Source organism: Elgaria multicarinata, chromosome 16 (genome assembly GCF_023053635.1).
Source record: "Elgaria multicarinata webbii isolate HBS135686 ecotype San Diego chromosome 16, rElgMul1.1.pri, whole genome shotgun sequence".
In the NCBI taxonomy this organism is placed as follows: Eukaryota; Metazoa; Chordata; class Lepidosauria; order Squamata; family Anguidae; genus Elgaria; species Elgaria multicarinata.
In genome coordinates, this window is record NC_086186.1 from 8,058,265 (window position 1) to 8,085,881 (window position 27,617).

Genomic DNA, 27,617 nt, shown 5'->3' on the forward strand with positions numbered 1-27,617 from the left:
ACAAACACCTGGGAGGCTTATTAAGCTCCTAGTGGGTCCCCATATATGGTCCTCTTTGTGGGTTATGTTTTTTTGGAAACCTGGACTAGGGGACCAACAAGCTGGAGGGGCAGCATGACCATGGATTAAAAGCAAGACCATGGACTAAGAGCCCTGGGAGAGGAACAAGGAACCATGGGGGACCCCATAAGCTCTCCCAGTGGATGCTCAGAAGTGCTGGTCATGCCTTGCTCAGTTTCTTGGACCTGCACCAAATGCTTTTCCAAGCCCACATCTTTAATCAGACTATAAACTGGAGGGCCTCGTAAGTTCCCACAAGATAAGGGTCTCTGGTCTTTGCAGAACACTTTGTGCAAATGATGAAGTGCTCTCTAGTCCAGGAGAGCTTTCGTCACCATAAATCTGGCCCGAGACTGTTCCTTGTGTTTTTGCTTTTGCTGCACTGGACTATCGCTGCCTCCGCGGGTGCACATTGCACATTGTGCACATTGTTTGCTTTTGGGGGACTGATGTTACTTTAAGAGATAGCCCTGTCTGTTTGCTTGCTCTTCTACATCCATCATGTATTTGTAAATAACTGTGTTCTTGTGCTCTATCCTTGCAAGGAAACAAACCCAGCAGTGTCTGCCCTCTAGGAAACTCTGACTCTCTGCTAAGTGACAGGTCCTGTGTGAAAGAATTCAAGGTAAAGCACCTGGGAGACTGGCAGGACATTCCAGGTGCCTGACATCCCGTGCCACTGGGGTAATGCTCCAGCAGAGGCAACTTGCAGCCTGATCTTTGCTGCTCTGCAGCGCCGCCTAGGTAATGGCCAAAGATGTTATTGCTGCTCAGCAGCCTAGGTAGACCAGGTAACCTGGGGAATCAATCAGGGCTGGCCTTACATAACTGTTGCCTCCAGCTTGAGTCCTCAGTCTGATCAACTTGTCGCCAAGAGTCACCAGACACCTGCATTTCACCCCCTGTCTCTTGGAACCTGATGAGACAACTGTGTTCAGCCCTCCTGAGCGGTATTTGGACCCCACCAGGACTACGTTCCCACCTCTGGCCCTTCCAGTTGACCCCTTGAAGGCCTGAACCCACAGAGTCCCAACAGTAGGACGGCTTCTTTTCCAGGGGCCCCTCCTTACCTGTGATCCCATACTGCACGATGTGGTTATAAACATGCATGATGTGGCAGCCAGGCTGGAACGTGCCCCCGTTGGGGTAGAAGTCAAAGTGGGCAACAGGCTGCTTGATTCCAACACTAAGGCCCATTTGCTGTTGGGTGAACGTGTGGATCGCATCTACAAAGTCTGCGTCATCCAGTGATAAACGGTCTGTTGGAGACATGCCTTCAAAGAGGGGGCCAGCAGGATCGAGGCCTGTAGGGGATGCAAACCATTGCTTGGCCATCATCATCATCATCATCAATAATAATAATAATAATAATAATAATAATAATAATAATAATAATCCTGTAAGGGGTAACTGTTTACACAGTTACACAGGCATGGCACACCTGTGCAGGGCTGGGCAGAGGGGGCGGGCAGTGGGGCCCATTGGCATGGGCCTATGATTTTGTGGGGGGCTACTCCAAGTCCCCCTGGTAGAGGCAAAGGGGGACCCTTTGGTGAAGATTTGTTACAAAGTAGCTCAAACACTGAACTTGAGATTGGGCAATATTTTCCCAAATGTGAACCGCCTAGAGAGCTTCGGCTATTGGCCGGTATAGAAATGAAATGAAATAAATAAATAAATATAAATAAATGTCCTCATCACGTTGCACATTTATCTGTCATTGCCAGCAACAGTGGCCTCTAATGAGAGGAGCTTCAGTGTCCTAAAACGAATCACATCATACTTTTGGTCTGCAATGGTGCAAGAACATTTGAATGGATTAGCAGCTTTGAACATTAACATTGACCAGTTAAAGTTGCTTGATTTTTCTGTTGTTGTTGATGCATTTGCCCAAAGGAAAGCACATAAAGCGTTTCTGAATGTGAAGTGATGCCTTATATACATCTTGAATAAAAGTGCTTGCCATTACCTTTTCTATAAATCGTTCTACTTCATATGTATTTAGAACTGATTCAAAAATACTTAATGAGCAGTTTGAAATGGGGCCTACATTTCCCATGTGGCCCGGGCCTATTACCAGCTTTGCCCGGCCCTGCTTGACCTGTGGACCCTAGCCAACCATCACTAGTCAGGGCTAACCACCCTGTTAGTGTGAAACAATGGTTACAAAAACTAGAAGAAAAGGCTCGAATGGGCAGCGTCAAGGCCGAGAACACTGCATGATCCTAACAGTCAGCCAAAACGGAAACGAAATGCAATGCGTAAGGAAAAGAATAACCACCCAAACTCCTCCAGTTGTGTTTTGCCTGTTCTACCAAGGTAGAACAGGCAAAATATTAAACATTAATATTAAACATGGCATTTTTCGAGGTGACACATTCAGTGCTCTATGGCTTTGCCTGCGTCTCAATCCACCAACACTCTTCACAACAACAACAACAACAACGGCATCCAAATAAAACACCAAAAAGTAGCAAAGTGCAGAATCAGTCACTTCCTGTACATGGATGACATAAAGATCTATGCTTTGACATTGACACAGATAAAAGGCCTCCTGCGACTCACCGAAGAACTGACGACAGACATGAAAATGGAGTTTGGATTAGGAAAATGTGAGATGCTACACCCAGAAAGAGGAAAATGGAAAGAAGACGAAACAGAAAAAGCACTAAATAACGAAATATTAGACATGATGGATGAAACATAACAATATTTAGGATTCCAACAAAACACCAAAATCAACCACTCTACTGTAAAAACTCAACTAAGAATGCAACATAAAATCTGCCTTTCACAAATCCTAAAATACAAACTTAACTCTAAAAACATTTTCAAAGCCATCAACACCTATGCAATACCCATCCTCACATACTCATTCAGAATCATACACTGGTCACACACTGAACTCAAAGAAATAAACAATCGCACCAAACTCACGAAATACTGCATGCCCCACCACCAAATAGTCCTCTTCCTAGCCATCACCTGTCTTACCTCCAGAGCCAGGGGATTTGGAGAAAGGCCTCCGGAGATTATTTTACCACTTAGGCAGATTTGTGAATAACCACTTTGAACCTGGGTCTGAAGGCCAAGAGAGATCTGGCTGGACCCAATTAAACCTAGCAGTTTGGATTAAACAAAAGCCTACTTTTTGACCTCTTCTTCTATATATCAAATCATATTCTCCATGTCCATTGTATTTCTGCATTATTAGATAGCCTTAGGATTTTGTACTGAGAGGGTCTGTTTTCATTCGGATGTTCTATCCCAAAGCAAGAGGCTTTCCAGCTTCCTGCGAGAACATTGCTCATAAATCCACCTTTCCTTTTTGGTGAGAGAGGAGAAAATGTAATTCTGTGGTTCCTTTTTACTCATCAGCCCCTAATTGGAACTGTGTTTTCAAGGTTTTCATCTCCTTTGATGCAAGGATCATTTGTGCTCTTTGCAGGATTTCTCAGCCCCCTAAAATCAATGGGAACTTTTGCCAGGAACATCAATGTGAGTCACAAGAGCTCTCGTTAGCGTGACATTGCATGATTGCTGCAGAGTCAACAAAATGCCCGTTGGATGGCACAACAACCGCCATTCTGGGCGCAATTAGTTCGAAGCACCGAGGGGATTTTGCAGCTTCCAGACATCAGCAAATGCTGCAGAGACAGAATTATTCTAGTAAGATTGCCCAGCCCAGAAACAAGCATAGCAAGTGCTTTTACATAGCAAGGGTTTGGCATAAGCCAGTGTATGTGCCCAGTGCTGCAGCTAAGTAATATGATGTTGAATGGTCATATGGGCTGGGCCAGGGGACATTGGACAGTCTTGTGTATTCACAGAAATAACATCACAGAAGTAACATCTGCAAACACAGAAGTAACATCTCTCTTCTCCGCCCCGCAACTCCCATTCCATGCTTTACAATGGCTTCGAACTTCCTTATATGCTAAAGCATTTGCCAAGCCTGATGAAATGAACGAGCAAAAGAGATTCTGATATTGGCATTTTAAATCGGATATTTGCATTTTATTTGCATTTTCAATACTGGCATTTTAAGCTTACTTAAACCATAGCACCACCACAGCTACAAGAATAACATGGCATGTGCTTCTGTTCCCTGATGCCTTTGTCATGCACCGGTCTCTGGGTGGCGAATTGCGTGGTGGTGGGTTTGGTCCAGCCCTGGTTGGACCACTGTATAAGCCAAAAGAAAATCCTCTGACTCATCCTGATTGAGGAGGGGGCGTCACTCAGTAGCCAAGCACCTGTTTCGTGAAGAGGGCTTCACTGGAGAAGCCGTTACACATTTGCAGAGCCAACACAGAGAAGGCCATGCCCTGGTCATAGACGGGAGCCAGCATGGGCTGCCTCTGGACAGTTCCCCAGCTGCTAAAGAGTGAAAAAGGCACTTTCTAAAGTGTAGGTTTTCCAGCTCTTCCCTTTCACCTGGGGTGGAACCTATTTTTCTCAATATGATCTGTGAAACGTAGAGAAATGTCCTATTATTATGAACTGAAGCAATCATATACACTAATTAGGTGTCAGCCGATCAAAGACATCTTACGCCACAATCCTATGCATGTTTTGACAGGGGGGGAAAGTCCTACAATTTCCAACATTCTCCAGTCAGCATAGCTGACTTTTCCCCCCTGTCTAAACATGCATAGGATTGAGCCCTTAATCAACTCATCCAATGAGTTTGAATCAATAATATATTTGATAACTTCTGCCTAAATTTGTAGATTGTTTAATCATTTTAGAGAAAATAACTACTTTATTTTTAGATTGGCGCACACAGCCTATACACATGCCAGCAAGAGCGCCGTTCCCTCTAGTGTGAGAGAGATAAAGGGATGTTTCTTCTGAGTTGGCACCCTGCTTCCTGTAGTATTTATTTATTTATTTATTTATTTATTTATTTATTTATTTATTGCATTTCTATACCGCCCAATAGCCGGAGCTCTCTGGGCAGTTTACAAATTTAAGACAATTCAAATATAAAACAGTATAAAACCATAATATAAAATGCAATATAAATTCTCAACCAGATAAAAACAGCAGCAATGCAAAATTACAAATTTAAAACACCAGTTAAAATTTATTTATAGACTGTTAAAATGCTGGGAGAATAAAAAGGTCTTCACTTGGCGGCTAAAGGAATATAATGTAGGTGCCAAGCGAACCTCCTTAGGGAGCTCATTCCACAGCCGGGGTGCCACAGCAGAGAAGGCCCTCCTCCTGGTAGCCACCTGCCTTACTTCCTTTGGCAGGGGCTCGCGGAGAAGGGCCCCTGAGGATGACCTTAGGGTCCGGGCAGGTACATATGGGAGGAGGCGTTCCTTCAGATAATCTGGCCCCAAGCCGTTTAGGGCTTTAAATGTTAATACCAGCACTTTGAATCGGGCTCGGACCTGGACTGGCAGCCAGTGAAGCTGGAAAAGGACTGGCGTGTTGTGGTCTCGTCGGCCAGTCCCTGTTAATAACCATGCTGCCCTGTTTTGTACCAGTTGAAGTTTCCGGACCATTTTCAAAGGCAGCCCCACGTATAAGGGCTTCTCCACATTTAGCAAAAATCCCACAGCCTTAACAAGGCTTTGTCTTCCAGAGTCTTTGTGGGGTTAACAATCGGCACAATACAAGCCTCCTTCCTTCCTGATTTTGCCAGTTCCTTCCCATATGTTTCAATTATACCACCAGCAGATGGCGCTGTTTTATTGCACATTTTTTATTTATTACAGCATTTTCGGGGTTTGATATAATGGCGGAATCCCGCTTGAAAACCTTGGGAAAGGCATTGGAGGCTGACGACGTCATGAAAAGGACCTGCAAACTTCCTTGAGGGACCAATCACAAGTATGCAATAAATCGCTCACGTGGAGAAATTCTTTAACTACTTTCATTATCATTATTTTAAAAAAATTACAATTAAAAAAATGTAAGGCCTTTCTAGTCAATATAAATTGTTTTTTTAGTGCAGTCCTCAGCACAGTTACTTCTGAGTAGATATGCTTAGGAGTCAACCAGTCAATTTATTGATCCAATCAATAGACCCTTCACAGTAAAACTTAAGCAGCCATTAACATCTAGAATGTTCAAGAACGTGGATCCAGTCTCTCTACTGGCAAATTCAGGGAACCAACATTGCACTCAACTGGATAAAATGCCAATTGACTAAGATTGCAGCCCTAATTAATATTCTTAAGTAATCTTTGCTTGTTTATACGTGAATATATAAAATTATTCAAGGATACTTGAAACTGTTTGTTATAGGTGGAAATGCAGCTGAGGACGGTTGGGTCTCAGTATTGTTGAGCATTACCATTTGATATTGTGCATTTTTTTTAATTGTTTCATAACCATATATGACATAAAAGCATTGCATAAAGACATTACATCTAAGACAAATGAACACACAAGGAAAAAAGGAAAAAAGGGGAGAAAGTAAAAAAGACAATAAAAATAATAAGAAGAAAGCAAATCAAAGAAAAAAGGAAATACATAAACCAAGGTTAAGGTATGTTTTCGGCTTTCTACACATCAGAGATGCAAATTATATTCTCTCCTTGTTGATACATTTAACACAATCATCAAATTCATTTCTTTCTTCCAAGTTAACTACTTCTCATACATTGAATCCACAGACAAATACATCGTTTTTCTCTGTTTCTTGCAAAAATTCTATCAGAGGTTTCCATTCATATATAAATGAGACTGTTGATTGATCTCTCATTATCACTGTCAATTTTGCCATTTCTGCTAACTCTAATATCTTCAGTATGTATTTCTCCATTGTTGACGTTATTTCATTTTTCCACTTCTGTGCATACAATAGTCTCGCTGCTGTTGTCATATACAAGAACAAAGTTTCCCCTTTCTCTTTCAGTTCATTGTCCATTAACCCCAGTAGAAAGGCTTCTGGTTTCATTTGTATATTAGTCTTTAATATTTTCTGCATTAAGTTCTGTGGTTTTTTTTCTTACCTGTAATTCTGCCAATCTTCCCTTTGCCCCCAATGAAGCTACCAGCGAAGCCTGCGACATGAGCGCCCAGGCTGTAGCCAATCAGGTGAGCGTTGCCTCTGTAAAACTGAAGAGATTCCTGGAAGACAGAAGTCGGATGCGTTTGAGGCACGTGAAGAGCCAAGGGGTGATGTCAGTCAAAAACGTATGTTTGCTGTAGACCAGGCTTGGACTGGCCCAAGACACTTTGGTACCTGAGGTGGAAGATCAAAATGGGACCTCCCTGCCACTCCTACTAAATAACACAACACACAGTCCAGTGGGACATGTTCCTGTGGAAACGGAACAGCCCTGTTCTTGTGTCGCTCCCACTCATTTCAATGCGCTAGGCTCCCTGATTGGAACAGAGTGTTGGGCTATGGACCCTTGGTCTGATCCAGCAAGGCTCTTCTGATGGTCTTCTGTTTCAAAACAAGACTTGGATATTTCGGCTCGCTTTGAATTGAATCATGATGTTGGCCTACATGTGATGAGTTGTAGTTTTAACTGTCATTGTTTGGAATGTCTTATGCTTCTATTTTAGTTAATTATATATTTTTAAAATTATTTATAGTTTTCATTTGAGAGGAATTTTGCCTTACACATTGGCATAAATATGTTTTATATAAGCAGTCATTTCTTTTGGGTGGCAGTTTTGCCAACATCGGCATTATCCCAAGAAAAATTGCTGGATTAGACCCAATAGCCCATCTAGTAATGTCCAGCTTCCTGCTTTCCACTGGTCTGGCCAAACAGATTATTCTGGGATGCTCACTAGGCCGGGCATGAAGGCAGGAGCTGCCCACTGAGGTTTCCAACTCCATCCCCACGCCATCAACTGGTGTTCAGGTGCGTAGACTGCATCTGTATTTGGAGGTTCTATTTAGCATCCTCCATCAACACTTTTCCAAAAGCCACCTAAGCTGGTATGGCCATCACTACCTCCCATGAGAATGAATTCCGCATGTGTCATCTGGCTGGCTCTGTGATTTAAGCACCATTGAATGGACAGAAATGGCAGGGAGTGGTTTGATCGACATCCCAAACAGCGTGGAAGCTCTGCTCCTTATTACTGTGGCAGAGGAAGTGAACACCTTCCCTTCCCAGATGTCAACACTGGCAACTTTATTAACTGCACCCTATTACCACTAGCAATGGCTTTTCTCTCCCTGATGCCGCCCCAAGATGACACTGGTGTGTTACAAGACCTCCGGCTGTAGGGTGACTCATAAATTGAATAAATGGATAAATAAATACAAGATTCGTGTCCCCACAGTTCTCATCTGAAATGTGAAACACCTTGACCACAACACCTGACTTGGCTGTATGATAGGGCATGATCTGAATCAAAACCTGCAGGCTAGAATTGACCCTGGGCTCTTCTCTCTTCCTAATCAATACTGCTGATGGTTTATGCTCCTGCTTCAATTCTGCCGCCATGCTGAGGACCATCTCTCTCTCTCTCTCTCTCTCTCTCTCTCTCTCTCTCTCTCTCTCTCTCTCTCTCTCTCTCTCTCTCTCTCTCCCCTCCCCCTTGTAGGCAACTATCCTCCACTTTGCAGCAGGATGTTCTGAAGATTGTAGCATTGATGGTGCCTCACTTCCATATGTACCTGTCCAGACCCTATGATCATCCTCAGGGGTCCTTCTCCATGAACCCCTGCCAAAGGAAATGAGGTGGGTGGCTACCAGAAAGAGGGCCTTTTCTGCTGTGGCACCCCAGCTGTGGAATGCGCTCTCTAGAGAGGTTCACCTGGCACCTCTGTTGTACTCTTTTTGGCGCCATGTAAAACCCTTTTTATTTCTACAGTATTTTAGCATTTTAGCATCCTAGTCTTTTACGCTTACCTCCAGCCATTCTAGGAACTGAGCAATTTCTTGGCCAATGTCACGCGTGTTCTGCACGGCGATGGGGTAGTGCGCGTGTGCAAACGCCAGCCAATCAGTGATGATCACATTGGTTTGCGTGAGCTGAGATTTCAGCTCTTCGGCTAGCTTCCAAATCCAGCCTTCTAGCCTTCCATCCACCTGCAGCCGTAGGAGAAAATCTATTCTGTCAAATTCCTTGCTGCTACATTTGATGAGGCCCCCGAGAGAACACACCTGGAGGATTGCTTCGAGCTGGCCAGCTCGCCCACCTACATGCCTTGGAGGATGCCCCCATAATGATTTTGCCCTTCCGCTCTTTTACCCCCCCCCCATAAAGGGAAATATTTTGTCCATCTCCTGTAGCCTGAGCTGTTCTTAGCAGAAGTTTTATAGGTCTTTACATTTATGGAACAGTGACATGGTAATACTTAATCTTTCTTTCTTTCAGAAAAAAAGTGCTTACAATCCAATGGGAATGTCTTCCGTGTATGAAACCCATTGAACTGAATGGGAGCCATGCCTGAGAACACATCCCGTGTTTTTAAAAAGTGTATGACAGAGACCGCAAATACATCAGCTTCTCAGCGCCTTCCTGTGGTCCTCATGCTGATTTCATAGCTGCTCGTGTCTGCGAGACACATTCCTTCTTTTTTTGCTGGATGTTGTTCTAAACCACCTCAGCCAAGGATGCTTCGCTACTTCAGCCGTTCCATATGCTCCCTAATGGGGGAAAGTGAGGTGTGGGGGAGACACCTAGTGCTCCTTCGCCTTGCTCCAGCTCTCAGTCATAACCAGTCAGGACTCTTCGCACCTTGAATAGCACCTTTCATGTTCGGACTGAAACCCAGAGCGGATTCACCACCCCACTGACATCAGGGCCACCAGCCTCCACTGGCGCTAAGTCAGAGGTCACATGGGGATTCCTCCAGGGGACGGGGCTTGTAAAGGAGGCAGGCCCACGAAGGAGCCAAAGCCTCCGCAGGCCAGATGGAGATTCTAAACAAGCCACAGGTTCCACATCCCTGTTTTAAAGTGAACAACACCCACATTTTTAAAAAGTGCACGTAATGTGTGAACAAGACAAACACACATTTGGAAACCTGTGTATCATAGAGGTATACAGGTCCAGAATGGGCTGCAGTTCCATGTTGCGTGTATTCTGTGTGATGTATTAAATGGCCCTCGGATAATTCCCTGCAGCCCCCTTACCCCCCCCCCCCAAATAGAGTCTTCTAGCCTCAGCAGCTGGATTTGCAGTCATGAGGGCACCTTTGGGGAGCAGGTCTCTTTTAGCTACAGATATGCTTGTGATGGTGTGGATGAAGTGGAGGAAACCACAGCGAACTCTGGGTAAACACATGTCAATCGCGTCGTCCAAAATGCATCTCCAGAGCAATGAGAATTTAACATTAAGCCTATGCATGCAGCAAAAGGAGGTGATACGGTCCTGAAATGGTAGGAAGGGCTGTACCACTTCAGGGATCCCTTTTTTGAATGCTGCCTTTGTAAAAAAAACAAGCAAACAACAACTCCCAAACACCTCCTTGCAAGTTCAAAAGTAGTGGAACAAATAGAGGACTGAGCCAGAAACATTTCTCCTTGCTATACTAGTTCTTTTCTAGCCAGGATTTTATTTTTTATTTTTATTTTTCTTGCAGGAGAGCCTTGAACAATGGCACACACATCCTGTTTCCCACCTGGAGATGGTACAGCCCTACCAAATCAGGATAGTACAGTCCTACCACATTGCATGGCCACATGTGTAGAACAGACCAAAGAGTGACCACTGGGAAAGAATGAAGGGAAGAGTTTTGTATGGAGTATTTCCCCTCCCTCCCATTCAAAGTCCAGCTCATCTGGGCCCCCTCACTAGATAAAAGATAAAAGTACGAGGAGGTTCCTTACCGACCATCCATGGATGATCATCACCAGAGGAAGAGAAGCATTGAAACGGCATGTCTCAAGGGTGACCCTCTGGTTAAATTCAATCAGGCAGCCTCCCTCTGCAGTAGTTGAGTACAGCAGGAATTTGGTCTGGAAGCGCTGGTGCTCACTCTTCCTCTGGATTGACTGCAGCTGTGGTCCTGAAAAGAAACATTCCAGCAACTGTTGCTAAGACGATTCACAAATACATTTATTTTTCATTTGGCAGGTTGGTTTCATCCATCCTTCTTTCTGCTAAAGGCCTAGGCACCTACATGGCAAAAGAAGAAGCAAACGTAGCAACCTTGGTTGGGTGTGTTTATTTGTGTTTTTTTTTAAAATACAGCATTCCTTTATGAATAGTGTTATGTGATTGGGGTCAGTCTATATTACCTCCAGGGATCCCTTTCCATTCAGTGCTACTGAGTACAAAGAGACTGAGGATTACCCCCAATTCAGTCTTTTGGGCAAGTTACCCAAAGTTTATCTTGTATGGGTAACCTTTGTTCTGCAAGGACTGAGGGGGTAGGAGGAAATAAATGTGGGGGAAAAGTGAATCTAAGACAAAAGGAGAGATGGGCTTTTGTCTGGCGGAAAGAGATTCCTGGGCAGCTGAAGCAGGGTTTTGCTTGGGCTTGTGATTTTGTAGGCCTTTATCCTGAACACAGTGTAAATATAGCTTTTTTAAAAAAGGAAAAGGAACTCTACAAGTCTCCAGTGCTCTCCTTCTAGGACATTGAAGTCTGAATAAGTGCTGAAGCCCCTGCAAGTTCACCCCTCTCAGGATTGGGGCGCAGGAGTGTAACAGTATATTTTGTAATGCTATTCATAAGATTTGGGGGGTGGGGTTGCCAGTTTCTGTTCTGTCAGGGCTCCTGTGCCTTTAAGTGCAGAAAGTTAGCTGGGGAGCGTTTCCCCAGGGTGAAGATGTAGCAACAGGGGAAGCTTCTCTTGATTATTATTATTATTATTATTATTTATTTATATAGCACCATCAATGTACATGGTGCTGTACAGATAACACAGTAAATAGCAAGACCCTGCCGCATAGGCTTACAATCTAATAAGTTGTAGTAAACAATAAGGAGGGAAGGAGAATGCAAACAGGCACAGGGAAGTGTAAACAGGCACAGGGTAGGGCAAAACCAACAGTGTAAAGTCAGAACAAACTCAATATTTGAAGGCTATAGGGAAAAGAAATGTTTTGAGCTGAGTCTTAAAAGCAGTGATTGAGTTTGTAGTTCTCAAGTGTTCTGGAAGAGCGTTCCAGGCGTAAGGGGCAGCAGAAGAAAAAGGACGAAGCCGAGTAAGGGAAGTGGAGGTCCTTGGGCAGGCGAGAAGCATGGCATCGGAGGAGCGGAGAGCCCGAGCGGGGCGATAGTGTGAGATGAGATGAATTTCTATGTGCTGCGATGCTGGTCAGAGCTCCAGAGCCTTGCCACGGGGCGAGAAAGAAATAGCTGGGTTTTGCTGGAGCCTAGTTAAGGGTCCCAATCCAACAACAGAGAACCTTGTAGCTTACTTTGGATCTCTCATTCAGTGGCGTCTAGATGCTGAACAACACCTCCAAGGCCCATCTGATGAGAGTGCAGCAAAAGGATGTCAAAGACTCGATTAGAAGCCCTCAAAAAGTACCCCTGTATCTTCCACCTGCTTTAGCCTTCATTGTCACTTCTGATAAGAACATAAGAAGGGCCCTGATGCTGGATCAGACCAAGGGTCCATCTAGCCCAGCACTCTGTTCACACAGTGGCCAACCAGCCATCGGCCAGGGACCAACAAGCAGGACATGGTGCAACAGCACCCTCCCACCCAGGTTCCCCAGCAACTGGTGCACACAGGCTTATTGCCTCGAATACTGGAGATAGCACACAACCATCAGGGCTAGTAGCCATTGATAGCCTTTGCCACCAGGAACTTCTCCAACCCCCTTTTAAAGCCATCCAGATTGGTGGCCATCCTGTGGTAGTGAGTTCCATCACTTAACTATGCGCTGTGTGAAGAAGTCCTTCCTTTTATTTGTCCTGGATCCCCCACCAATCAGCTTCATGGGATGATCCCATTGGGTTCTAGTATTTTGAGAGAGGGAGAAAAATTCTTTTCGTGTCTTGATGGGGCTTGTGGGCCTGAATGCTTGCATCCTTTGCCAAGGAACAGGACCATCTTCCTCCAGGGGGCACTTGTCTTTTTCTTTCCTGTCCACAACTTTCCCTCGATTTGTTAATTTAAAATATCGGGTGTGTTTCAGAAGCAGATGCAAACTTCCATTTATTTTTTGGGTCCTGTGTGTGGCTTCATTTGAATGGATTACGTCCTCCGTCCATCCCCTCTTTAATTCCTAAAGCATTGGTGTGATTTGCACCCTGATACGACTTTTAACAAGAAGACTTTATTGGCAGCCGAGTACTGAAGCGCTAACTACATAAGGCTGTAAGGCAAGCTGTGAGCCATAAATGTCAGAACAAAGCTATTCCTTTCATCGCTTTAATTAAAAAGAAATTCTTACTTAGAATTACACTGATTTAAGTATCATTTATTTAAAGGGAAGCCCTCTGATCTTGCAACCTCTTCAAGCACAGGGTCTCTAATGTACAGAGACCTATTCATCTTTTTTCTCTTTCTACTCCACGTACGAAAAGGCTCCCAAGCCCACAGTGTAGAAAAAAGGAGAAGCCCCACATGCTCATCAGAGCACACATACAACTGCCAGTATCATACTGCCTTTACCCAAATCTATGGGGCGACCACACTTGGAATACCATGTACAGTTCTGGTCACCGTACTTTAAACAAGATAATTGGCTCTTTAAAACACGAAACACTTCTGGAGGTGGAGCTTCCGGAAGGACCCTGCTGGGCTTGCTGTTACACCTCACCAGTTGCTCCCTGCAACCGTTGGAATAACTTATTTATTTATTTAAACATTTATATAGAGGGAGAAAACGTGGAGGCAGTGACAGACTTTGTATTTCTGGGTGCAAAGATTACTGCAGACGCTGACTGCAGCCAGGAAATCAGAAGACGTTGACTTCTTGGGAGGAGAGCAATGACAAATCTTGATAAAATAGTTAAGTGCAGAGACACCACACTGACAACAAAGGTCCGCATAGTTAAAGCAATGGTATTCCCCGTAGTAACCTATGGCTGCGAGAGCTGGACCATAAGGAAAGTTGAGCAAAGGAAGATACCAGTCCATACTCCAGGAAATAAAGCCAAACTGCTCACTTGAGGGAATGGTATTAAAGGCAAAACTGAAGTACTTTGGCCACATAATGAGAAGACAGGATACCCTGGAGAAGAGGCTGATGCTAGGGAAAGTGGACGGCAAAAGGAAGAGGGGCCGACCAAGGGCAAGATGGAGGGATGATATTCTGGAGGTGACAGACTTGACATTGGGGGAGCTAGGGGTGGCAACGGCCGACAGAAAGCTCTGGCGTGGGCTGGTCCATTAAGTCACGAAGAGTCGGAAGTGACCGAATGAATAAACAACAATCCCACCCTATATCACAAGGATCTCAGGGCAGCATACAGATAAAATCATACATATAAAACAGAACAATAAATATACAATTCTAAAACAAATTGAATCAGTGGAGGACATTCAACATTATCTGTTGCGATGCGCTATGTATACGTCCCCTAGACAAAAAATTCTCTATTACATTCTTCATTATCTTTCTGACCGATTTTCCCTTGAGCAAATCTGTACATTGCTGGCTGGCAATAATGTATTTATTACTGATCTGGTTGCAAAATTCACCTTAGCTGCAAGTAAGTTCAGAGCTAGGCACCAAGATACCCAGAGCTGGAGATTTTGTTCTTGTATATGTACTGATCTAGTTCCCCACTGGTGAGTTCTTAATGTATGTTACTGTGATTTTTATCTTTATATTCCATTTGTGTTCATTATTTTTATTTTACTTTAAATTATCCATTTTTAACTTATTTATTTTAGCTTCTTTTTTTTTACTTGTTTTTATTATGTCGAATTGTGATGGCTTATTATTATTATTATTTATTTATATAGCACCATCAATGTACATGGTGCTGAACAGAGTAAAACAGTAAATAGCAAGACCCTGCCGCATAGGCTTACATTCTAATAAAATCATAATAAAACAATAAGGAGGGGAAGAGAATGCAAACAGGTACAGGGTAGGGTAAACAGGCACTGGGTAGGGTAAAACTAACAGTATGAAGTCAGAACAAAATCAAGTTTTAAAAGCTTTAGGAAAAAGAAAAGTTTTTAGCTGAGCTTTAAAAGCTGCGGTTGAACTTGTAGTTCTCAAATGTTCTGGAAGAGCGTTCCAGGCATAAGGGGCAGCAGAAGAAAATGGATGAAGCCGAGCAAGGGAAGTAGAGATTTCATTCATTCATTGATATGTTAAAAACCAGTATGAAATTTTAAAACAGTAAAAGCCAATTAAAGCAAGACAGTGTGCAGGCGGGTGGATTTAGCCATCAAAGGCTTTGTTAAAAAGCCATGTCTTAACCTGGCGCTGAAATGAAGCCAGTGCCAGTGCCAGTCGGGCCTCCAGGGGGAGGGCATTCCAGAGCCAGGGGTCCACAACAGAGAAAGCCCTCTCCTATGTCCCATCATGGTGTATTTCTTGCGTTGGTGGGGCACGGAGAAGGGCTCCTCTGACAGATCTGTGCACAAGAAGGATGCAGACAAGCTGGAGCGTGTTCAGAGGAGGGCAACCAGGATGATCAGGGGTCTGGAAACAAAGCCCTATGAAGAGAGACTGAAACAACTGGGCATATTTAGCTTGGAGAAGAGAATATTGAGGGGAGACATGATAGCACTCTTCAAATACTTAAAAGGTTGTCACACAGAGGAGGGCCAGGATCTCTTCTTGATCCTCCCAGAGTGCAGGACACGGAATAACGGGCTCAAGTTAAAGGAAGCCAGATTCCAGCTGGACATCAGAAAAAACTTCCTGACTGTTAGAGCAGTATGACAATGGAATCAGTTGCCTGGTGAGGTTGTGGGCTCTCCCACACTAGAGGCCTTCAAGAGGCAGCTGGACAACCATCTGTCAGGGATGCTTTAGGGTGGATTCCTGCATGGAGCAGGGGGTTGGACTCGATGGCCTTGTAGGCCCCTTCCAACTCTGCTATTCTATGACTCTATGATCTCAGGTCTGTTAAGGTCTGTTAAACTTCTTGCTGTGGGGTTGTTCTCCGTGGTCCTGAACTAAATCCAAGTCTTGGGCTGGTAGCTGCAGTGCTGTCCGTGGTGCTTCCACATCCCTTGTCTTTCCAGTCTTTGCTTTGTGTGTTTTGGCAGGACGGACCTGATCAGACCTCGGATGAGTTCAATAGCAAGGCGGAACCAGGAATGGGCCATGCTTGTTTGACTTTGCTTCTGCAAAGACTGGAAGGGCCTGAGGCCTCTTGTGCAGGAGGAGGAGGCCAGATTGTGCTGGCAGAGTTCCTCAGTGTCTGGTTGGCACCTGAGGTTATAAGTGGAGGGATGATGGAGGCCTTTTGGCCATTCTGGAGCTCCCCTGTAAACTGTTCTCCTGGGCAGGCTGCAGCTCAGCAGCCAAAGGAGTTTGTGAGAGGACATGGCAAGGACCAGTTTGATTTTTAGGGTTGGTTTTTTTTACAATTTTTTTTGGTTTGTTTTATAAACTTTTAAAAATGACAATAATTTGACCCAAAGTGGACCAAGCAATGGCTTACAACCGCCCAACCTTCCAAGCCATATAAGCGGCCGCTGGGTGGGGGCAGCAGAATTCCAGAGGTAACAGGGAAATTTCTTTAAGAGAAACCCAGTTTTCACCCCTTGGCCTTCTGGATCATTGCGTGGCTCCTTTTCCTTTAATCCTTTTCCTTAGTGAAAATTTGCAAGAAAGAAGAAGATTGTTGCAAGGAAAACCCATCCAGAAGAAACTCATCCCTCCCTCCCTCCCTACATATGCAACCAGATTTGTGGGTGGGTGGGATTGATTTTGTCCTAGGCAGACATGCACAAAAACCAAACAAAAACTGAGCCAAAAAGGATGCTATGATGTGGAGACTGACAGATAGGCAGATGTGTGCACAGGGAGGATTCGGTGCTGCTGGGACCAATTTGTCATTCATTCATCCATCCTGTCCATATTGATCTACCTCAGACCTCAATGGCTGTAAGTATCGTCTGTCTTTTTCGCTTTTAAGTGGGTGTGCAGGAGTTTTCAAAACACTGAACCCTGGCTAAGGTGGATGCAAGAGTTTTCAGAGTTTTCTGGTAGAAAGCGACAACAGTATCAACGTGACATTAGTCATGAGAAACCATATCCCCTCCGTGGAGTTCTGCTGTCTCCTTCTGCACTGTGATCTCATGGCAAGGTATTCTTGTGTGGTGCCAAGTTCCAATGTAATGATTGAAAAGCCACAAATTCAGCATCAGATCTGCATTGCAGAGTTAGAGAACGAGCGTGCCAGGAGGACGGCGCCTTTTGAAACATAGCAGGGAACGGAGCCAGAAACCGTCTTTCTTTTTTTAAATCAAAGAAAAGAACAAGAAAATGCTGGAATGTCCCTGACCTGTAAAATGATGAAAGCTCCAACCCTCGGAGCCAAGCTTGGCCCTGCATATCAGAATTTAGCCATGTGCAAAACGACCAGCCACGGCAGCTGGCGTTGATTGTGCGAAGGCTGGTGCTAAGCCACCCAGACAGAGGAGAGCTTACAGAATGGTTGTTTTAATTAAAAAAAATACTTCAAAGGTTTATGATTTTATTTGTTCTATCAAGGTTTCTCTTTTGTCATAAGCTGCTTTGAACAGATGGCAGGCAGGGCACTACAAAGAGTTACAATAAATTTTATTTATTTATTTATTTATTTATTTATTTATTACACTTATATACTGCTCCCATAGCCAGGGCTCTTTGGGCGGTTTACAGAAATTCTAAAATTGAGGTAAAAACAAGTATACAAAATTTAAAACTCTAAAACACAGAACATACACACATAAAGCATTAAAAACCGATTAAAAACTAAACATGTGGGTAATTAGGATGTGCCGCCATATGCCTGGGCAAAGAGGAAAGTCTTAACCTGGCACCGGAAAGATAGCAGCGTTGGTGCCAGGCGAGCCTCATCAGGGAGATCATTCCACAGTCTGGGGGCCACCACCAAAAAGGCCCTATCCCTTGTTGCCACACTCCGATCCTCTCTCGGAGTAGGCACCTGGAGGAGGACCTTAGATGTTGAACGTAGTGACCGGGTATATTCATGTTGGGAGAGGCGTTCCGTCAGGTATTGTGGTCCCAAGCCGTGTAAGGCTTTATAGGTCAAAACCAGCACCTTGAATTGGGCTCGGAAACATACAGGCAGCCAGTGCAAGCGGACCAGAGCAAGTGTTATATGGTCAAACCTTCTGGTTCCAGAAATCAATCTGGCCGCTGCAATTTGCACGAGCTGCAGCTTCCGAACTGTCTTCAAAGGCAGCCCTACGTAGAGCGCATTGCAGTAATCTAACTTGGAGGTTACCAGAGCATGGACAACTGAAGCCAGGTTATCCCTGTCTAGATAGGGGCGTAGCTGGGCCACCAACCGGAGTTTGTAGAAGGCACTCCGTGCCACTGAGGTCACCTGAGCCTCAAGTGACAATGATGGGTCTAAAAGAACCCCCAAGCTACAAACCTGCTCCTTCAGGGGGAGTGCAATCCCATCCAGAACTGGTAGAACACCCCCCCATCCTGTCAGCGGAATCACCTACTAACAGCATCTCAGTCTTGTCTGGACTGAGTCTCAGTTTATTAGCCCTCATCCAGTCCATTGTCGCAGGGTTGTAAACCATCCAGGGTTGTTGTTGCCCTGGTGAAATGCGAAGGCCTTAGGAACAGGTGCCATCTATACGTTTCCGAGCCAATTCAAGGTGCTGATTTTAACCTATAAAGCCTTACATGGCTTGGGACCACAATACCTGATGGAACGGAACCTACCTGTACTCTGCACTCAACATCTAAGGTCCTCCTCCGAGTGCCTACTCAGAGGGAAGCTTGGAGGATGGCAACAAGGGAGAGGGCCTTTTCAGTAGTGCCCCCCCCCCCCCAATTATGGAATGATCTCCATGAGGCTTGCCTGGTGCCAACATTGTTATCTTTTCAGCACCAGGTCAAGACCTTTCTCTTCTCCCAGGCATTTAACAGCATTTAACAACGTATGCTAAGTTTCTTTGTTTTTTAATGGACCCCAGAACTGTCATTGTTTAAAATGGTTACTGTTTTATACTGTTGTTTTTATATTTTTGAATGAGGTTTTAAATTTTGCATACTTTTTAATGTTCACTGTTTTTAACTTTTGTAAACTGCCCACAGAGCTTCAGCTATGGGGCGGTATATACATTTAATAAATAAATAAATCTCTGAAGGCCTGGAGGTTACCAGAGCATAGACAACTGAAGCCAGGTTATCCCTGTCCAGATACGGGCATAGTTGGGCCACCAACTGAAGTTGGTACGAGGTACTCTGTGCCACTAAGACTACTTGAGCCTCGTGACAAAGATGGCTCTAGAAGGACTCCCAAGATGCAAATCTGCTCCTTCAGGGAGAGTGCAGTGCCATCCAAAACAGGTTGCACTATCAATGGCTCCTAGTCCTGATGAGTATGTGTTACTTCCAATATCAGAGGCAGTAAGCTATATATATACCAGTTGCTGGGGAGCATGGGTGGGAGGGTACTGTTGCACCCATGTCCTGCTTGTGGGTTCCTGGTCAACAGCTGGTTGGCCACTGTGAGGCCAAAGTGCTGGAGTAGATGGACTCATGGTCTGATCCAGCATGGCTCTTCTTATGTTCTCATGTTCCTATGAGCACTCTACATCCAGTCAGGAAAACCAACCATCACTCTTGTCTGGATTGAGTTTCAGTTTATTAGCCCTCATCCAGTCCAGGGTCACTTTAACTACTTCTGCATGTGCCACACAATCTCAAACTGGAAACAATGGGCAAAGCATCTTCGGCGATTAATCATTTCCATTTCACCATCTTTTCAATCCTCACTTCGATCCCAATAGGAAGGATCCAACAGAATGGAGAACCAGCATCTAGATGGATTTGGAAGATGCATCAACTTTTGACCAAGCAGAAGAGCAAACGGAAGTTCTCAAATGATCTCAGCTGGTTCATGGCAGGTTCACGTGAAACATGTGAGTTTTTGAGGAAGGGCCATAGGTCAGTGGCAGGGCACCTGCTTTGCATACAGAAGGTCTCAGTTTCAGTCCCTGGGATCTACAGTTAAAAAGGAGCAGGTACCAGGTGATGGGCTTTTGTGTGTGTGTGGAAAACCTTGAGAAGAGTTTGGCAACAGTGAGCACCTCCATATTGGAGGTGGGGTTGCTCTGAAGAGCTCTCCTGGGTGGGCCAGGTATGGCCTGCAACATGGCTCTCAGTGTGCATTTTGTCTCTGATGAATCCTTTTACCCTGTTCCCCAGTTCTGCAGTGATGCTCTGGAATTGTTCGTTATGCCAATTTCCTCAATTACCGCTGAGAAATGCATCCCATTTAAAGCTTGTTCTGAGGTATCTCGTTTGGAGTGTCTCCCGTAAATGGTCCTATTTATTTGCAGGCCCATTAGGGTGGCATCTGGGAGCGTGGCCTACTCTAGATCAGAGCCGCTACATTAATCTGCAAAAAAACGACAGAGCCCAAAACGGCCTTCCTGTGGTGCAACAATCCCAGACAAGTTCTCTCCGAAAGCCGTATTTGACAAAAACCAGTTGCCTCTTTTAGCGAGCTTGAGGACCTTTAGAGGCAAAGGGAATATACAGAGCACGAGTAGTTCTCAGTAACTCCTTGCTTGCAGAAGAACCCTTCCTCCGGTGATTTGAGTACAGAAAACAATGCAAGACTTTCATTTTAGCAGGTGCAGCATTTACTGGCTGGGTAGAGGCATAGGGGTAATTGTAATTTGAAATTTCTATGAAGAAAACAATCTTTTCTAGAGGAAAAACCATTTGATCGGTTGTTACAGTTTCGCTCCCCTTTTCATATTAGTTCCACGGTTTGCGGAATTTGCATGGGGGTTCAGTTTCTTGCTAGTAGCTTGCCCGGAAAAATTGCCTCTGCAAAACATAATTGTCCAACCAAGCTTCTATCTTTGAAAATCAGAAATTCACTCAAGAATAAATATGCTCTTCTGAATAAATGTATTGGCGGTGATGGCAGGTTTACAGTATTGGAGCTGAGGGCAGGGGGAATGTTATAAGGACATCAGGAAAAACTTCCTGACTGTTAGAGCAGTACGACGATGGAACCAGTGACCTAGGGAGGTTGTGGGCTCTCCCACACTAGAGGCCTTCAAGAGGCAGCTGGACAACCATCTGTCAGGGATGCTTTAAGGTGGATTCCTGCATTGAGCACAGGGTTGAACTCGATGGCCTTATAGGCCCCTTACAACTCTACTTTTCTATGATTCTATGAGTAGAACATAAGAAGAGCCATGCTGGATCAGACCAAGGATCCATCTAGTCTAGTGTTCTACAGTGGCCAACCAGCTGCTTGTGGGAAGCCCATAAGTAGGACATGAGTGCCAGAGCATCCTCCCACCCATGTTCCCCAGCAACTGGTGTATGTAGGCATACTGCCTCTGATAATGTAGTTAGTATATATCCATCAGGAACAGTACCCACTGATAATCCTCTTCATGAATTTGTCTAATATTTCAAAGGCATCCAAACTGATGGCCTTCACTACATCTTGTGCTAGCAGATTTCAAAACTTAGCTGTGCATTGTGTGAAGAAGTCCTACCTTTTATCTGCATGGAAGCTCCCACCGATCATCTTCATGGGATGACCCCCATTGAGTTCTAGTATTATGGGAGAGGGAGAAAAATGTCTCCCTGTCCACTTTCTCCACACCAGGCATCACTTTCTATGCTTCTCTCTCTCATTTCTCCCTTGTTTTTTTTGTTTTTGAAGTTAAGCTCTATGGATAGAAGAAAGGAAAGGAAAGGAACCTCTCGTGCAAGCACTGAGTCATTACTGTCTCTTGGAGGGACACCAGCTTTCGCTGACGTTTTCTTGGCAGGCCTTATAGCGGGGTGGTTTGCCGTTGCCTTCCCCAGTCGCAGTTACCTTTCCCTCAGCTAACGGGGTACTCATTTTACCGACCTCAGGAGGATGGAAGGCTGAGTCGACCTGAGCCGGCTGCCTGAAACCTGCTTCTGCTGGGATTGAAAGGCCATGGGGAGAGTTTTGGCTGCAGAAACTGCTGCTTTACCGCTCTGCGCCACACAAGGCTCTCTATGGATAGAGCAAGTCCCTTATTTGGCTTCCACATGGCCAGCCAGCTGAAGACACTTTGCCGCTCCGAGAACCCATCATTGAAAAGGGCCACCCTGGTTCCCTTGTGATGAGTGGAAGGCTGCTGGGTGTGTGTTGCAATTATTAGACACGGCTTTATTGGGTTTCATTCAGAACCAGTCAGAACTCTAAAGGAGCTATCTGAAGTGCAAGGCTGCTTTTGAATTCTGGCTGGTCCTGACCGAAACCAGGGGCAGATTCACAACCCCACTGACATCAGAGCTACCAGCCTCCGCTGCTAGAATCTAAATCTTGTATGTAAAATATCGGAGTAGCTATTTGGGAAGCAGTCAGAGGGCTACACCATCATCCTGGCCTTGGCAAGGTAATTAACACACCCAGGGGAGAATCTGAATCAGGAATCCAGGGGAGTGCTCAGTTTTTCCCAAGCACCTGGCAGGAGCCCAGAGCCTTGGGGCACTGGGAAGACCAACCAAGGCATTTTTGCAGACAACAGCCTACTTCATCAGATGCAAGATCCTGCCTCAACATCTATGCTTTAAAGTTAATCATGACTTCCTGGGGGCAAGACGGAAGTCAGAGGAGAAATTCTGCAAGTCATTTTGCATCTCAATAGGCATCCAGCAAACACCCAGGTATGATCTTTAATCGGATAAGTGCTTCCATTTACAGCCTCTGAATTAAGCAGCCTTGTTCAAATGCTTCCATGCTGTGCAGAAGAAAGTCGGAAGCCCTCCCGTATATTCCGGCTCTCGTAGAGTCTCACCCACACAGTTGATTAAATCTGGAATTCTTGGGTTCTCCCCCAGAGTCTGTTTTTATGTCTTTGTGTATATTACAAACCTTGCTCCAGTCAGAACTTTCTTTTTTCAGTTTTGTTAACCTAACATATTACTAAGCCACAAGTTGCTGCTAAACACACTGAAATATGTACATCCTGGGCCAAGAAAGTGATGACGGCGACGCTGTTTCTGCAGATTGAAGGTTGCCCACTTCTGTGCTCAATGGCCTTTATTTTTAGCATCCAATTCACAACAGCGGCGGACTAGCATCATAAAACTAAGAAGCAACGCTTTTTTATTTACTGCCTCAAAATCCCTTTGTAGGCCTCTCCCTTTTTCTTGCTCCTCTCTTTTTCATTTTGCTGCAATATTGCGAACTATTCTGACAGCCTGTCTTTAATGTAATAAAGCAGAAGGATTTTTATTAGGTCTTTGGAATAAGCACATGGCATACATATTTCATTGGGCTATGTTGCAATGCGACTTCCAATCTGTGCAGCCAGAAGGTTGTGGCAAAAACGTTGAGGTGCCTTTTCCTATGAGCAAAGACCTGGGTTTTGGAGGGGTGCTTGGAGAAGGCAGAACCGGGAAGGATATGCTTGAGATCCAGGAGGAACCCCTTGGGCCTCTCTGCAAGGGTGTCGTTAGTCATGTGCAGAGTCCTGTGGCACATTAAAGGCTCACACTTTTATTATGGCTTAAGCTTTCACGGGTTTGTTGTTGGGTTCTTTCTCTGGCTTGTCAGGTGAAAGACAAGCCAGAGTTCTAGATTTGTACAACATGACAAACAACCCAAGGACCAAAATGCTCCCGCTGCCTGCATTATCACACCATTTGTTGAAAACAACTCAGGGTTTAAAAAACAAATGAACAAACCTGGGTTGCTGTGACGTGCGAAGTGGGACATTATCTAGTTTTCATCCTTATAACAACCTTGCAAGGTAAGTCAGTTTTATTCTTATATTCCATGTTGCAGATAGGGAAAGGTTACGGTGAGAGAGAGTGCAGGACATGGAATAACGGGCTGAAGTTACAGGAAGCCAGATTCCAGCTGCACATCAGGAAAAACTTCCTGACAGTTAGAGCAGTACGACAATGGAATCAGTTACCTAGGGAGGTTGTGGGCCATAGCTAGACCTAAAGTTTATCCCAGGATCATCCCGGGGTCATACCTGTTCATGTAAATGACACACAGGGGATCCTGGGAGCAAGCAGGGACGACCCTGGGACAACCCCGGGATAAACCTTAGGTCTAGCTAAGGCCTTAGAGCACTATGGCAATGGAACCCATGACCTAGGGAGGTCGTGGGCTCTCCCACACTAGAGGCATTCAAGAGGCAGTTGGACAGCCATCTGTAAGGATGCTTTAGGGTGGATTCCTGCATTGAGCAGGGGGTTGGACTCGATGGCCTTGTAGGCCCCTTACAACTCTGCTATGATTCTATGACAGAGAGAGAGAGTGAGAGTGAGTGAGTTGTCTAAGGCCACTAATGAGTTCACAGCAGAGGTGAGATTTGTTCAGCTATGTGCTGTGTGAAGAAGTCCTTCCTTTTGTCTGTCCTGAATCTCCCACCAATCAGTTTCATGGAACGACCCCACTGGGTTCTAGTACTATGGGAGAAAGAGAAAAATGTCTCCCTAGCCACATTCTCCATACCATGCATAGATTTTGCACACCTCTATCATGTCTCCCCTTAGCCTCCTTTTTCCCAAGCTAAACAATCCCAACTCTCATGGGGGAGATACTCCAGCCCCTTGATCATTTTAGTTGCCCTCTCCTGCACTTTTTCCAGCTCTACAATATCAACATCTTTCTCAACACTGGTTATATACAAACCCCTGGCAGGGATCTTAACACAGGACTGCAGCTGGTTTCCTTCTAGCCTGAGGGAGGCTCTACTTAAGGAGTCCCTGTACAGTTAATTCAACAGCCTGTAGATGTACAAAAGAGCAGATTTTCACAGAGACGGGCAAAAACTCCAAAGCTCTCTCCTTCCAGGAAAATTACTCTTGGAAGGGCTGCCTTGAGCCAGAGAAAGGGTGAAAGTGGGGTTTAAATCATCGGTGCCTGACGAAAACAGGTGAGATCCTTGATCTGCTTCTGAAAGACTTTTTGGTTCAATACACAACGTCATATTTTGGTGGAAGCCACATTGGATTGATTCCAGTTTCCCCCCTGAAACGTCAAAGGGAACAGCTTGGGAGCTGCTACAGAGGCGCTTTCAAAGGCTGGAGTGCATTTCTGCCACCTCATCCCCGGCGTCACTTCGCTGCAGGTGGAGGGCTGAGCCGCGCGTGGGGATGCTAATGAGAGCTAATAATAACGGCCGTGACCTGCCATGGCACTCGGAAGCCAGGAGGAAGCGGTCGGCTTTTGGCAGCCCGTCCCGACGGGGCGAGAGAGGTCTCTTGGCACCCGAGGATGGCTCAAATTAATGATAAAAAAAGCACAAGCCTTTCTGTTGAGTGGAGGGCGTAGAAGCTTAGACTGATCTCTCTAAAAAGGTCTTTTAACGGTATTACACTCAAGGCGATATATTCAGAGGTGGTTAAGCGCTGGGGTTACATGGCCCTTGCCTAGATTAACAGGGACAAAACCCTTTCAACAGGTTCTTTGCCTGCACGTTTTATGTTTGTGGGCCTGGCACCCTGCCAAATGGGCTTGTCCAAATACCCCCCCCCCGAAAGTGTTTGACTACAAGACCCATAATCCCCCAGAGAGCATCTTGATTAGGGATACTGGGCTAGGAAATTCATTCCAGCAACTGTTTCAAAAACAGAGCGATCAGTTTTAAAACATTTTTCAGTATCCACAGGAGGTGGCATGGAAATAATTTAGTTAGCGGAATCTAGTTGGAGGAAGGTTTCTAGTTCGTGACATTGACTTGGAAGAAGGTACCTCTCTCCCCCCCCCCCGCCCCCCCGCCCCATCACAAAGACACCGGCAGCTGAAATGTGTTCAAGATCGTCTTTGAAATGGCTGAGCTTCAAAACCATCTTAAGACATTTCACAGTATAATGAGAAGATAGGATTTAAAAATTAATGTTTTACTGAACATTTTCGTTGCCAAATAAAAGCAAGGAATGGACAAGCTGAGAAGCATGTAGTGGAAATGTTACTCTAATTGCCCATGGAGTTGTTAATAATTAATATTAATTAGCATGTATACAGCACATTCTGTTGTTACAAATGCCTCGGACACATTAAACCAGTGTGAGAGACAGTGTGGTGTAGTGGCTAGAGTGTTGGACTGGGAGTCGGGAGATCTGGGTTCTAGTCCCAACTAGGCCATGGAAACTCACTGGGTGACTTTAAGCCAGTCACTGACTTTCAGCCCAACCTACCTCACAGGGTTGTTGTTGTTGTGAGGATAAGATGGAGAAGAGGAGGATTTTGTACGCTGCATTGGGTTCCTTAGAGGAAAAAAGGTAGGATATACTTTAGCCCCTACACCACACTTTTAGTAGAAAAGCAGGACATAAATAAAGCCATCATCAGCGTTGCACCACTAGTTGCTGCGGGGCACAGCTACAGGGATCAGTTGAAAGGTTGGCAACCAAAGCCATGTTATAAAGGAGGCAGTATCAAATGTAGTACAGTATAATCCATTATATCCAAGAACAGTTTGAGGCTCAAAAGCAGAAGTAGTGTGTGTGTGTGTGTGTGTGTGTGTGTGTGTGTGTGTGTGTGTGTGTGAATAAAGCTCAGCTCCTTTTCAGGAAGATAAGGACAACTATATTCCCTGCTGGCCTTGTTGGTATAAGGATTACCATAAGATAACATTTCAACAAGATAAAGAGCTCTGTAAATGTTAACTGTGAATATTATGAATGAGTTCAAAAGGAATGGGGAGGAGAGGTATTTGTGTCTGAGCTGTTTTAAAAGAAAAAACAGATGGGGGGATTTCCACCCTCCTGGCCCCTTACTAATTGGAATAACCTTTGGAAAGGAAGGGTTTACACACCTATGGTTAAACATTCATGCGTGGCCTCCAGTGGTCCTCGTAACCTCTCCATACCCAAAGGTTGAGTCTAGTTTATACAATCAGCAAATTGTAAAACTTTTTCTAAAGTATATTGGGCTGCAAGTATGTTTGTATGTATAGCAGAGTCTGCTGAATGTTTGAATTCTCTCTCATGGAAGAGGAAAAAGACCCTCCCTTCATAAAGAAGTCTAGCATCTCAGGGAAAGGGCTCATGGTCCTCCTGCCATGCTCTTTTGTGGGGTGGGGAGCATTCGAACACATCAGCTTTCGACCTGCAGCTTGAAGCTGGATCTTCCAGGCAGACTTTGCCACTTAATGCTGGTGGTTGTAAAGAGGGACTTGACCCCTTTCACCATGGACTGAAATGGTGTGTAAGACACACACGGGAGGGGAGGGTGATTGGGCTCTTTTTCCGCAGTTGACCACCGTGCATTCATTGTACATGGAGCAACCTGTGTGTCAAGGATCTTCTGCCCTAAACTAGCAGCCTTTGAAATCTAGCCCAAGCTCACAAAATTATGATTTCAGCAGGCCTCTAAGAGTTCCAGCAAGGGATTCACCAGGTTAGATGACAACAAACTTGGGACCATGCAGAAAAGCTCTCCTGGACGACTCCTTGAGGATGTAATGGGGGCAGAAAAGTAAGTAATGTTCTTGTACCGCATCCATTCCTTTCAATGGGGCTTGTGAAGGACAATATCTTGGTGGATGGTAGGTACCCTGTATGTCTTATTTGGCTGTCTCCCACTC

General features: G+C 45.0%; 1 protein-coding gene across 1 annotated transcript in view; it reads right to left on the bottom strand.

Moving 5' to 3' along the window:
- The window catches only part of LIPC (lipase C, hepatic type), a 48,269-nt gene that overhangs the window by 6,972 nt on the left and 13,680 nt on the right, over positions 1-27,617 (bottom strand). The window contains exons 2-5 of the mRNA XM_063142344.1: positions 10,824-11,002; positions 8,898-9,077; positions 7,032-7,149; positions 1,131-1,364 (exon numbers count right to left, since the gene is read on the bottom strand). Of these exons, the coding sequence (XP_062998414.1) occupies positions 1,131-1,364; positions 7,032-7,149; positions 8,898-9,077; positions 10,824-11,002 (711 nt within the window). The remainder of the gene's footprint in view (positions 1-1,130; positions 1,365-7,031; positions 7,150-8,897; positions 9,078-10,823; positions 11,003-27,617) is intronic.